The sequence below is a fragment of the Solanum tuberosum genome, unplaced genomic scaffold (genome assembly GCF_000226075.1).
Source record: "Solanum tuberosum cultivar DM 1-3 516 R44 unplaced genomic scaffold, SolTub_3.0 scf00021, whole genome shotgun sequence".
In the NCBI taxonomy this organism is placed as follows: Eukaryota; Viridiplantae; Streptophyta; class Magnoliopsida; order Solanales; family Solanaceae; genus Solanum; species Solanum tuberosum.
In genome coordinates this window covers 2,414,761-2,429,479 of record NW_006238947.1, presented here as the reverse complement: position 1 = coordinate 2,429,479, position 14,719 = coordinate 2,414,761, and the positions used below count along the sequence as shown (strand labels likewise).

General features: G+C 32.2%; 1 protein-coding gene across 1 annotated transcript; it reads right to left on the bottom strand.

Annotated features, from left to right (window-relative positions):
* Positions 1–6,940: 6,940 nt before the first annotated feature.
* On the bottom strand, positions 6,941–10,492 carry LOC102595384 (F-box protein At4g00893-like). Its single transcript, XM_006341190.2, has 2 exons — positions 9,928–10,492; positions 6,941–7,140 (listed from the first exon to the last, which is right to left on the bottom strand). The coding sequence occupies exons 1-2, from the start codon at positions 10,478–10,480 to the stop codon at positions 6,941–6,943; spliced, it is 753 nt and encodes a 250-aa protein (XP_006341252.2). The 5' UTR covers positions 10,481–10,492.
* Between the last annotated feature and the right edge of the window lie 4,227 nt (positions 10,493–14,719).

The following is a 14,719-nucleotide window of genomic DNA, read 5'->3' as shown; positions in this document are numbered from 1 at the left end:
AATGATATTGCAATCAACTTCTTCATTGTAGTCATTAATATTACAAGCATTGTTTTTCAAGATACCACCATAGAATTGAAAAAAATTGAAAGCTTAAAAGTATTTGTTAAGCTTAAAAGACCGTGTTGTTTTTGTGATTTGAGCTATACTAATGGCATATCAGTTTCTCTTATTCAGGGATAAGTATAAGAGAATCAAAATATCTTTATTCAGTGTTGAAATGAAAGTAGATACAAGATTCTGTATTTTTACTAGAGTTGCTACACATGCACCTACGTCCAACTCATCATAACAGAACATGATTATTTCTATCTAACTTTATCAGCCTATAACTAGCTAAATAGAATCGAATAATTAAAATGAATCAAAATATCTTCATTTAGTGTGGAAATGGAAGTAGATACAAGCTTCTGTATTTTTACTAGAGTTGCTACACATGCACCTACGTCCAACTCATCATAACAGAACATGATTATTTCTATCTAACTTTATCAGCCTATAACTAGCTAAATAGAATCGAATAATTAAAATGAATCAAAATATCTTCATTTAGTGTGGAAATGGAAGTAGATACAAGCTTCTGTATTTTTACTAGAGTTTCTACACATGCTCCTACATCCAGCTCATCATTACAGAATCTGATTATTTCTATCTATCTTTATCAGCCAACTATAACTAGCTAATTAGAATTGAATAATTCGAAGCATTGGAGCCACTGAGTTGTGATTTAAGTTATATTAATGTCATATATGTTTCTCTAATTCAGGGATAAGAAGAAGAGAATCAAAATATCTTCATTTAGTGTTGAAATGAAAGTAGATACAAGATTCTGTGCTTTTACTAGAGTTGTTATACATGCACCTACATCCAGCTCATCGTAACAGAACATGATTATTTCTATCTAACTTTATCAGCCTATAACTATCTAAATAGAATCAAATAATTAAAACGAATCAAAATATCTTCATTCAGTGTAAATGGAAGTAGATACAAGCTTATGTATTTTACTAGAGTTGTTACACATACACCTACATCTAGCTCATATTGAGATCACAAGTTTTGAAGCTTAAAAGCAAATATTCAAATATAAACATAGAATCGAAGAATTACAAGCATCGAGGTACTCATTGAGATTGCTTAAAAGCAATTATTCTGATACCACTATAGAATCAATGAGTTACAAACATTTAAGTCACTGAGATTGCAAAAGCATCGAATTCAAAAAAATTAAAAGTTAGAATCGAATAATTACAAGCATCGATGTTACTGCCATCACAATTTGTAGCTTAAAAGTAATTATTCAAATATAAACATAGAATCGAAGAATTACAAGCATTGATGCACTCATTGAGATTGCTTAAAAGCAATTGTTCTGATACTACTATAGAATCGATAAGTTACAAGCATTTAAGTCACTGAGATTACAAAAACATCAAATTCAAAAAAATTGAAAGCTACAATCAAATAATTACAAGCATCAATGTTACTGAGATCACAATTTGTAGCTTAAAAGTAATTATTCAAATATAAACATAGAATCGAAGAATTACAAGCATTGAGGCACTCATTGAGATTGCTTAAAAGCAATTGATCTGATACCACTATAGAATCAATGAGTTACAAGCATTCAAGTCACTGAGATTACAAAAGCATTGAATTAAAAAAAGTGAAAGCTAGAGTCGAATAATTACAAGTATCGATGTTACTGAGATCACAATTTGTAGCTTAAAAGTAAATATTCAAATATAAACATAGAATCGAAGAATTACAAGCATCGAGGCACTCACTGAGATTACTCATCTTACTTTTCCACACATAAGAGATAAAAAAAAGTAGTCAGTTTGAACCGCTATACGGACCTCAAATTTAAATCATTTATTGATTGAATCTCCTTCTTTAGTAAGTTCACATTTGCATCTATTAGAGTTTATTTTTGACGTTCATGTTTATTTTCCCTTTTTTTGTTACATCCTCTTTTGGATTCTTCCAGAAACATTTATTTTATTTAGAATTGTAATCATTTACTTGAATAAATTGTTTTTTCTGTATTTAAATTATACTAAGTTAGAAATTGTTTATTTAAATTTCAACTTTGCAGTATCCAATGTCAAATTTGAATCATTTATTGATTATATGCCACTACAATAAAGAAAAACAGTAGTCAGTTTGGGCTGTATAGCGGCCTCATTTTTGAATTATTTGAATGAATAACTCAGATAATGAGTTTCATTCATTCCATTTTTATTCTACTTTGATATGGATAAAAATTCACTCTATGGATCTACCAGCACCACCTTAAATAAATCAAATAAACACATTTGATAAGCTAATTCAAATAATCTAAGTTCACATATTTTCTAAGTCCCTGCATATATTCATATACGACATTATTCCAAGTCTTAATATCATGGTTATGCAAGAAGTGTAACCTGAAATTCACAAAAGATACTGATTATATTGCGCATAGAAATAAACACAAAACCTACAAGGTAATAAAGTTAAAAAACTGAAATGGTTTCAAAATGTTTTAAAGCTTATAACTCATTCATTTACTCTTTTCTTTACTTATTTGACCAAGGAAAGGGAAAGGGAAAGAAGACCAAGCTTGTTAACTAACTTCGTTTTGCCATCTGCACCCATATATATATACACATAAATAAAATTCAAATAATTTAAGAATAATAGTAAATGACAATTTTATCTATTAATAAAATTAAATGCTTTTATAAATGTGTTTTTCTAATTAACCTAAATAGATATTTACAAACGTAAATAATATTAATCATCTGATTAATGAAAACCATTCTTAAAGCTAAATTAGCAAATTTCATATTAAAAAGGAAGAAGATAAACTATAATTTATTTTAGATTTGGAAATTATTACTTTTTTACTATAAAGATAATTTATAATATTTGAGAAAAATAATATAATGGAAGGAAAATGATTTTATCTAAAGCCAAACCTTTTAGTAAAGGACAAAAAAATTTAGTCTAACATTTTATCAATTACCAATTTTCCTTTCATCATACTTGACCAATTAATCTATTTATATAATATAAAAGGAAAAGGGTCAAATATGCCCCTAAACTATTCGAAAAGGTCTATATATACCCTCCGTTTAAAGTTTGGCTCACTCGTGCCCTCACCGTCCAACTTTTCGTCTAAATATGCCCTTATGGGCGTTAAATGCCAAATGGAATTGTCATGTCATTTTTACATTACCACGTGACATTTATATTAAAGGAAAAAGGATCAAATATACCCCTAAACTATTCGAAAAGGATCAAATATACCCCTAAACTATGGTCAAATATGCCCCTAAACTATTCGAAAAGGTCTAGATATCCCCCCTTTTAAATAAACTACCCGACCCGTTTTCAATAAAAAAAATTCGGTAAATCCCAAAAATGAGTAATTGACTAATGAAAAATAGGAAAAATATGAAAATATAACCTAAAAATTCAGCATAAAGTCATTTTCATATTTTTTATAATCAATTACTCATTTTCAGGATTTATACGAAAAAAATAAAAATTTAAAAAATTTGTTGAAATTGTTGAATTTAAGGTTACTATATTTATTTGTGAATTTTTTGGCGTTAATTTTTTATTTTATTTTCATATTTTTCCTATTTTTCATTAGTCAATTACTCATTTTCGGGATTTACCGAAAATAATTGTTGAAAACGGGTCGGGTAGTTTATATAAAAGGGGGTATAACTAGACCTTTTCGAATAGTTTAGGGGTATATTTGACCCTTTTCCCTTTAATATAAATGCCACGTGGTAATGTAAAAATGACGTGGCAATTTCATTTGGCATTTAACACCCATAAGGGCATATCTAGACGAAAAGTTGGACGGCAAGGGCACGAGTGAACCAAACTTTAAACGGGGGGTATATCTAGACCTTTTCGAATAGTTTAGGGGCATATTTGACCCTTTTCCCTAATACAAATAGACTATCGTCAAAAATCGGAAAAGTGCAAACCAACTTTTTTTTACTTATCAACTAATGTTTAGAGGTTATTTTGAGTTGATCGAGACTGGATAGTCAATGTACACTTTATGTAGAGTTAATGTATACATCACATATAGTTAAGCTATATTAGGCTTTCTGAGTATATCACAATGTATAACACATGTATATGTAGGCTATATTGCATTATCAATGTATACTTTCTATGACTTTTGGCAAGCTATAGTTTATAGCCATGGCATACTTCCTATAAATTTTTAAAACTATTTTTTATGTAAATAAAACATAACTATATCTATTGTAAATTAATTAATATTGAGAAAATTACGTAATTAGACAAACATGTAATATGCATTTACAATACACCACTATAGTTTGAAATAATTACAATTTGTAGTTATAGTTTGAATTTTATTGCTATTTTCTCTCTCCTCTCTTCCTCTGTTCCCTCTCTCTAGAATCTCGCTCGCCTCTCTCCTTTTTGTCAGTCATTTCTCCCTCGCATCTCTCCTCTCCTTGCCCAGTCTCTCTCTCGCTTCTTTCTACCTCCTCTCTCTCAACACAAATACGAATCATAACAATCACTTATACAAATACAAATACAAATGTTAACAATCGTTTATACAAACATAAATGATAACGATCAAGTACACAAATACAAATTATAAATGTCAACTATAGAGATCTCTTTAGTGATACAAATGCAAATACACATGTATGCGTTGATAGAAATAATGACAATCAATTATACATGTACAAATACAAATGTTAAACTCGATATAATTGTATTCAGATACAAATTGTATTTGTTAATACAATTGATAACAATCAATTATACAAATACAAATGTTAAACTCGATATAATTGTATTCAGATACAAATTGTATTTGTTAATACAATTGATAACAATCAATTATACAAATACAAATGTTGAACTTGAAACAACATGTATTCCTTGATAAATTGTATTCGTCAATATTATTGAATTCATTGATACATTGAATACTAATTACACACATATATACTAGTTACATATATACAATTATCTACGAGCTATATAAATACAATTCGTCTCTCTCCACGCTCTGCCTTCTCTCCTCCCTCTAACATATAGCTACAAATCGCAATTAACAAACTATAATTATTTTTGTCTAATTATATTCCAAGTCCTAGCTATTTTTTAGAAGTGCCCCATTAATATTTGAAACTAGCCAAAAAAAAGAAGTAATGTATGGGCTATTCACAGCCCAAATGGATGTGAATAGATGCTTCCTTTGTTATTATTCAGAGAGTGGAACATATATGAGCTATTTACCGCCCAAATGGTGGAGACCCAAATCGTGATGCATAAATCTGGAAATTACATTTTGGTGTATCTCAAAGTGTTTGATTTGAAAACTTTTGTCTTCAATAATCAATTATATATTTATTTTTTTATTCTTGCAATAACGCATATTAAGTGCATACTCATAGGAAAATCTTAGTAACTTAGTTGATTGACTACCTGGACTCTTACATTGTTGATGAAGATTTGATTCCCATAATTTGAAACAAAAAAGAAGAAGAGATAAATATAAAAAAAAAATGGCTTTTGAGATATGCCATGTCATCGGGCAAAAGTCTCTTATTTCTTTTTAGGGGAAATTATGCGAATAAGTAAACATATACTAGTTAATTAGCTAACATAGCTTTAGTTTCCATTTATTACCACTCACAGCTTAATTTTAGCTATAATTATGTTGTCTCTCTCGTCTCTCTCCTTTTTATACATATACAAATACAAATTATACATATACATATACAATTATATGACAAATAAACAAATACAATTAGCCTCTCTCCTACCTCTCCCAGTCTCGCTCGCCTCTCTCCTCCCTCTCTCAATCTCGCTCGCCTCTCTCCTCCCTCTCTCAATCTCGCTCGCCTCTCTCCTCCCTCTCTCAATCTCGCTCGCCTCTCTCCTCCCTCTCTCAATCTCGCTCGCCTCTCTCCTCCCTCTCTCAATCTCGCTCGCCTCTCTCCTCCCTCTCTCAATCTCGCTCGCCTCTCTCCTCCCTCTCTCAATCTCGCTCGCCTCTCTCCTCCCTCTCTCAATCTCGCTCGCCTCTCTCCTCCCTCTCTCAATCTCGCTCGCCTCTCTCCTCCCTCTCTCAATCTCGCTCGCCTCTCTCCTCCCTCTCTCAATCTCGCTCGCCTCTCTCCTCCCTCTCTCAATCTCGCTCGCCTCTCTCCTCCCTCTCTCAATCTCGCTCGCCTCTCTCCTCCCTCTCTCAATCTCGCTCGCCTCTCTCCTCCCTCTCTCAATCTCGCTCGCCTCTCTCCTCCCTCTCTCAATCTCGCTCGCCTCTCTCCTCCCTCTCTCAATCTCGCTCGCCTCTCTCCTCCCTCTCTCAATCTCGCTCGCCTCTCTCCTCCCTCTCTCAATCTCGCTCGCCTCTCTCCTCCCTCTCTCAATCTCGCTCGTCATATATAAATATACATATGTATACCAGTTACATATATACAATTATCTGACAGATATACGTATGCAATTCACATCTCTCCATTCTCTGTCGTCTCTCACTCTCCTCTCCCACTCTCCCAATCTCGCTCGCTTCTCTCTCCTCCCTCCCCCAATCTCACTCGCCAGATATACAAATACATACATATATGATAGATAAACATATTATTTCAAACATTTGTCCTTCTCTTCAAATCTTTCCGTAGTGATTTTCTAGCCTTCTTTTTATATACTAGTGTGCAGTAGACATGTTTGTAGAGTTTTCGAGTTTTTTCAATAGTGTCTTTTTTTATGGTCTTCTAGGTATGCTTAAAGAAGTAGGCATTAAACCCATCTATACCTCGGGCTTTGTCATTCTTAATGGATTGCAATCCTACATAAATCTCCTATTTGGTTATATCAGCACATAACTTGATCCTTTGATATTTTGTCAACATGGGTCCTCTTTTCATTACCTGGACATCTATAGCTGGTAGTGTAGTTGCTGAGGTCCCCATAAGACCTTCTTCATGTTATCCTTTTCATAATCCTGCTTCCATATACTCTCCACTAAGCCCATGAAAGAATCATGTTCAGTCCACACATTGAAGAACTTGAATTTCACCTCTACACAGTGCTGATTTGTTTGCAATTTGAGTTGCATTGGAAAGTGATCTGATATACCTGTGTTCCCAATCTCAGTAATAACATATCCCCATTATTCCATCCATTCATAATTTCCAAATACTATTTCACTACTTTATTATTGAATGAAAAGTATAATCTTGCATACGGTCTCATGAAATCAGTAAGATGAATTTATATAGATGAAAATTGAGGAGTATTAGAAAAAATCATAAAGTTTTAAATTAAATATTTAGAAGTTATGAATATGAAAAAAGTAACAATTAAATAAGTAATTCAATATGGGTTACGAAAATGAGTATTTAAAGCAAATAAAAAAATAATTAAAAAGAAAAATAGTGCAAATAATATTTAAATCGAAAAAAGAACATACCTAATAATTTTGGAGGTTTGTACAAATGTTTATTTCAACGTGAAGGTTATGTGCATTCCCATTTATAAGTTTTTTTTTTTTGTTTAATATAGAATTTTTATCATAATAAATAGGAAAATTCAAGAACTCCTAATAACGGAAGAAAACCAAAAGACCAGAAGCTTTGAAACGTAGGAGGTATGTTAATTGTTAAATAAATATTAATTATTAATTTTGATAAGGAGTAATTTTGTAATAAAAATAATTTGCAGTAGAGTATAATTTTACTTTTAGATATAGGTAATTCAACTTATAAAGGGTATTTTTGTAATTCAACTTTCAACTATGGAAAGTCATGACCTTTTCAAGAAGTCACAACTCTTTGGAAAAGTCACAACTTATTTTGAAAAAGTCACAACTCTTTGAAAAATTCACAACTCATCGAAAAATCACAACCCTTCAAAAAAAGTCACAACTTATCGAAAAAGTCACAACCTAAGTTAGGGATATTATAGTAATTTAACATTTAAGTTAGGAGTTTATGCTTTTAAAGATATATATATATATCTTTTCTTTATCCCAATAAGAAATAATAAACAAAAAATGATTTATTCTGAATAAAAATTGTTAGAAATTATATAATTAAAATTTCACAAACTACGTTCTCGCCTAAAATTTATATAAAACACAAAATGCTAATCTACTAAATAAAAAATTAAGAAATAGGATCATACATGATATTTTTGTTACGATTTTTTTTTTGAGTGCACAATAAAATATGCAAAGACACAGCATGGAGAATAACATAATCCAAAAACAAACAACAATATATAGAGAGAAAATTAGGAGAGGAATGAATTGACACTATAACAATAATATTCATGAAAACAATTACGAACCTTATATAGGGCCAATAAGCGAATTACAAATCAAATATTTGAAACATTGAGAGAAATTCATATCTAAAATTTGAGACTATTTAAAAATGATTTGAGTTAATCGAGATTAAATAGTCAGTGTTTTCTTTTATTGAAGTTATATGGAAGCTTGTCGAGGTCAATGTGAGACATTTTTTTTATACTAAAGTTATTATATTGGCAAAAACGAATTCAAATATTTCGTTGTTAAAGATGTGGCCCTAGCAAAGTCAAACTTCAGACACATAATGTTGTTAACTATGCATCAATCAAGAAAAAAAAGTAAGAACCAGAATGATATTGAAGAGTGTATTACTCAGCAAACGAAATCAATGGGATATCAAGATAACTGTTAAATTATGTCTTAGGCCTAACTCACACCCTAAAAGCTAGCTCGAAGGGAGGAAGATTGCCCAAGCCTTATAAGGAATCCAAAATAAAACAATCGTCCCTTCTTGGGATCTCTCTTTTCTTCATGGACAACATTATTGCTTTGCATACATGGACAAGATTTTTTTTTTCTGAGAAATTTTTTCCCGGAGCACTTACACTAGATATTACGAGTATTTAAAAGATTGAAAGTTGGTTCAAGTGTTGGTCAATCTTTTGAGGTATATTATTTCAAAATATAGGTCTTTTTTTTTTAGGTTACAATGATTTGTTCTTACTTCTTATCATCGAATATCTTATAGTTTTCTCCCTTAAATGTATACTTTTTCTCGCTATTTTGTTGACTCCTTAAGTTTTATCGCTATTTTGTTCTCTCCTTGTTTCAATTTAACATATACATATATGCATGTGAGCATATGATAATTATAAAGTTTAAAGCTTTCTTGAACTCCCCCCTCTTGTTATGCCAAAATTAAACAACTCCAACCGTGTAATTTTACTAAATTTTAGTTCGAAGTAGATTTAAGTTAGCAAATTCAAAAAGTATACACATATGCTTTTATTAAGACAAAATTGCTAACTAATTGAAAAAATAAACACCAACAAAAAGGGAACAATACAATTAATCATTCTCTGATTTGATCCAAATACATGATGTTGGGCGAACCAAGTTGAAAATATTTGGACTTGGATAAGCTTTAATGCTCAAGTAATCAAAAGAGTAATATTTGTGATTGGCCAAACAATAGAAAACTCCCTTGTTGTTATGAAACATTGAAAAATATATCTTGTTTCCTAGCCCCTGTGCAACACATGTTTTCAAGCACGATCCTGCCGAGCTCACAAACAGTGTTTTATTATTATCTAAACTTGTTATTTTTTCCCTCTCCAACACTTCTCCATTCATTTTGTATCTCCAAACCTCTACTTTCCCTTCATGGTGAGATAGAAATACAACTAACATTCCTTCGTTGTCGACATCTTCTACCGTGTAAGCATATTGGATTGAATTTTGTTTTCTACGTGGAAAGGGTTTCCCATAAAATTTCCAACTAGGGATTGAGTTTTCATTGATGGTCAGTAATCCTAAATTTCCTTTATCTCCCAGTACATAGACAATATTATTTTTGAAAAATATTGGACTATTGCATCCCGTTAAATGAAAACATTTATATCTATCTGCTGGATCGTTTAAGTTATGATACGTCCAATTAGTCTCTCCAACTTTGATGATGTATACATCTGGGGGATTACCAAGGTAATCAAAACCAACAACAAAACAAGCAGACGACGAGTCTGGAGGACACGAAAATGTCCAAGAAGGGCAAATATTTTCATACTCTTGTAGATCAGGAAGTTCAATTATGTCATTGCTAATAGGATTGAAAAAAAACATGCCGCGGCTGCCATTACTTATGAGTAACCAATTACCTTTTGAACTTCGAATTCGGGAATCCATTAATTTCGGGATTGGGATAGACGTAGTCGTCATGACATTGTACACGGGATGAAAGAATTCAACAATTCCGGTATCTCCACGGAATGTGATCAAACAAGGCGATTTTTCTGGCTGAGCAGGACAATGTGGAGGGGTCACGGGTGCGTAACGCCATCTTTTACAAACGGCACGAAAAATAAAATATTCTGCGGCAACAAGACGTGATGATATTAATCCGAGTATGTCTGATGGAATACAATCTGACCACAATGCATTCTCCATTATTCAAAAAGAATGGTTATTATGGACCGTGTTATAAGATCTCCTGTGTTATATCCTATTTATAAACTAGAATAAGATTTGGGAAAATAAGTTAATTACTTGCCAACTCCTTTTCCTTAACGTCTTTGAACTCATTATTATTATTATTCTTTTTTTTTATTTATGTCAAGAGTGAAAATTTATTTTTGGAAAAATCAACGGAAAGAGTACTTTAAATACAACTATAAATGACAAAGTTTTTATTTATAGATCCCAATTACATTTTCTAGAAAGTAAAGGAAAACAAATTTCATTATCCTAGACCTATTCTAACCCCTTTTCCTTGTAGTATTTGAACTCATTTAATCATATTATTATAGGAGTATTTAATTTAAAGTTGATTCTTTTAATTTAGCCACACGTTACATTAATATTGTTTTTAGAACCTGAAAAACAAAACAGTTTTGACCTCATTTTTCTGCGTAACAACACCCTTGGCTTGTTGCTTGTTATTTGTCAAGCAAACTTTTTTAGTGTTTCAGATAATTGATACTGATATTATATGAGACGGATTTTTTTTAAAGCAAATTTAGTGGCTTTTTATTAATAATAAACATACAAAAAATTCTCAATAGGAATAAGTACAAGCAAGGGAGGCTGGATCTTACCTTACCAATCCTAATGAGATACCTATCCTCTATTAATTAACAACTATGAGGAAAATACAAGGTAAAGAGAACTAGATATTCTATGTTCATCACAAAGTTTACAATACACTCTGTGATGATATTACAAGTGAGGATTCTTAAGTAAAAAAATTTCATAAAAGCAAGGAGAAAGTTGAGTTATCAACCTCAAACTTCCTTTTAAAAATGTATGAACTAAAAAGGATAGATTGGTCTTCTAAAGGAACTTGAAGTATGTTTCTCTTGTCCTCTTCTTCAAATTTGTCCAATAACACTTGATAGTTCATCACTTGTTGGCTTTAATGGATCTTGTTGAAGTTGTTGACACTGTCATATGATTCTGTTTTGCCAGTCGCATTGGTAGGTGCCTTGGAACAAACTCCTCAGTCAGTTTACCATCCCAACTATGCTTTCTTCCATGCTTCATTTTTTTGTTGCCTAGGAGAAATAACAACATTCCTAGCTGCATTTGAAAAACAATAATCTAACATTTCCTCTTCCTCACCTTCCTCAGAGATGTCCTCATCATCTAGGTTAAAAAATTTATTTGGGGACAAAGTACTACTACCACCAACTTGTAGTTGTTTGTTAGTGTTAATAGGTGTAAGAGAAGCCAATTTTTCAATATTAGAACTCACCAAATGATCACTTAAGATTGCAACAATAGTTGTTGATGATGACAAACCTTGTCGGGGAATTACTAACTAGGCACAAAAGCAGGAGTTGTTGGACTCAATTTCTTTTGCATAGGAGGGGAAATGCCTTGTTCTTCCTCTTCATCTGCCTCGGAGTACTTGTCGCACCCTGCTGTTGTTCCTAGAAATAACTAATTAATTTGTAGAGTTAACTTCATATGACTGAATTCGTAAGAGCATCAAAAGTGTTAAAACACAAGACCTCCTTTGGAACATTTCTCGAGCATCTAAATTCATAGTTTGACTATCTATAACCGGTTGCAATGTGTTAAGAATAGGCGAACCAATTTCAATACTTGGAGATTTTTTCTTCGTCACCACAACACAATTAGATTCATGTACCAATTCCACTCTTTTACCTGTACGCTTGGCAATCATCAAGGCAATTGAATTAATTCCGACATCACTTTCAATTTTTTATTGGCATTGTCAACCTGCTGCGACATGTTGTCAACCAAGTATTCAACACCCCGAGCATCATGTTTCACTCCATCTGCCACTACCTTCGCATTCGCGGGATCTAATGCTAACTCAATGGTTGCGTTAATTACCAGTGGATGTCCTGATTTTCCAATAAGCACCACATCACCTCTGGTTCCGTTTCGTTGTTGCATGCCCATCATCTATCGTCGACGCCACAATTGTAGCTTACATTATTTTGGCCCTCATCATCAATGTGAACTAGAGTGAGATTTGTAGTCAAAGAAAGTTGATTCTCATTCAAATTTTTCTCCAATGTTTCAGTAGCTCCAACTTTGTTTTTGTTTTTATTTTAAAATTTAAGCCATCACCAGGGTTGTAAGTCCTTAGTGTGTGTGGGGAGGGGGGGTTAGGCTTGACCCCGATCTACCATGTCTATTCATCCAAAAAGGTACAAAGTTAGAGGGGAACATGAACCAAACCTCCAACAAGAAATCAACTACACAAAAAATTTCCGAAGAAATAAAGAAAGGATTAGCCTATACAATATCCTTTCCTATAAACAAAAAACTTTTTAGCTAACAAAAAAGTTGCATTTCTCATATCTTCTTCTTATGGACGGAAATTGCCATTTATCCCGTTGAATTAAGCCTTTAACCTCTTTGGAAAATTGACTATGAGAGGAGTAAAAGGTTTTGTTTCCATTATAAGAGGATGCCAATTTAACAAGAAAGTTGGCTACTTGATTCGCCTAGTGACGGAAGTTCCATGGTTGAATTGAATTATATCAGGCATAAGCGTCTTTAGTTTCATGTTGGTAGTGTCTCCGTTGATAAGCATGTTTGCCACCACCAAAGAGTCCATCTCCATGTTATAATTGTCCAGGCCATTATCTTTGCACAGTTGAGCACCAAATTTTAATTGCAGCAATTGCTTCTGCTTGGTTACTACTAGTACTATGAATCTTTCAAGAAAATGCCATAATAAAGTCACCATGACTATCTCTAATTATTTCACCTCTACCAGCAATTCTTACACATTTACCATGCCCTTGTAAAGATATCTCAGACAGTGGCGGAGCCAGAAATTTCAGCAAGGGTGTTCAAGAATTTTTCTTTTTAATAAGTGAGTTGAATGTTATTTGTTTAACCTAGGGATTCTACCCGGAACGATCTCAACATTTGTCAATATCAAATATAAACAATCGAGTTTTTTAATTTCTTTCTTTTTGATGCATTGATTTTATATGATAAAAATATATGATTATTGTTTTTAAAGTGAAATATTGATAGAACAAATGCGTCAAGCTTTACGAAACATAAATCACACCAGTAGAAAAAAAAAATTCTTAAAAAAAGAAGATAAAACGCATGTATTGATTATAGCTTTTGGGTTTAAAGTTGTTAACATATATAAACACAAACTTTTTAAGGTAAAATGTTGGCTTTTTTGTTTTCACCATTCAAAAGTGCATTATATCCTAGATAAAAATTAGAAATACATGATATCTGAATATTCAAAATTATAATAATGTATTCATATATGTAAGAAACTTGAGGAACATAATAATGGTGTGTGAGGTTGTGTTCTGCTCTGTTGTGCTCTCAAAATAAAAACAAAATAATTAAGAAACTTGAGGAACATAATAATGGTGTGTGCAGGGGCGGACCCACGTGGTATCCAGGGTACACCCGAACCCCCTCGGCAAACAATTACACGGTATATATAAGGTAAATTTTATGTATTTCTGTAGATATATAAATTTTGAACCCCCTCAATAACAAAGAGAAATTAATGGCGCAGTGGCAAGTACCCTTGAAATTAAGCTGTATGTTCAAATCCCAGTGAAAGCATTTTATTTTTTTCTTATTCATTTCAGTTATTTTATTTTCAGTTCTAAAATTCTGGGTCCGCCACTGGGTGTGTGAGGTTCTGTTGTGCTCTCAAAATAAAAACAAAAATGTTAAGAAACTTGAGGAACATAATAATGGTGTGTGAGGTTGTGTTGTGCTCTCAAAATAAAAACAAAAATGTTGCGCACTCCGTGGGATTCAAACCTGCGCACCATGGGTGGTAATGAACACGCTTGACCACTGTGCCACAGAAGAATTTATGTTAAGGTTGTTCAATATTAAGTATTTATCCCTTAAACTCAAAATTTGATCTCTCTATACAGTGTACTTTTTCGGCGGATGTTCATCTGACCACCCTTGGATGGCTGTAGCTCCGCCTCTGATCTCAGAGTGTTACTCAAAGGACGTATTCTTATAATAACGTGCATTGAAGAACTTGTCATATAACTTTTGAATATACAAATTTTACTTTTTGAACATCCACTTTATATAGAACTTGTCATATAACTAGATGCATCACATTTTATTATAAATCTAAAACAGGTAACATCTAATGAGTTAGGTTACGTTTTAACTTTCTTATATTTTGTATGTTTAAAAAAGGAT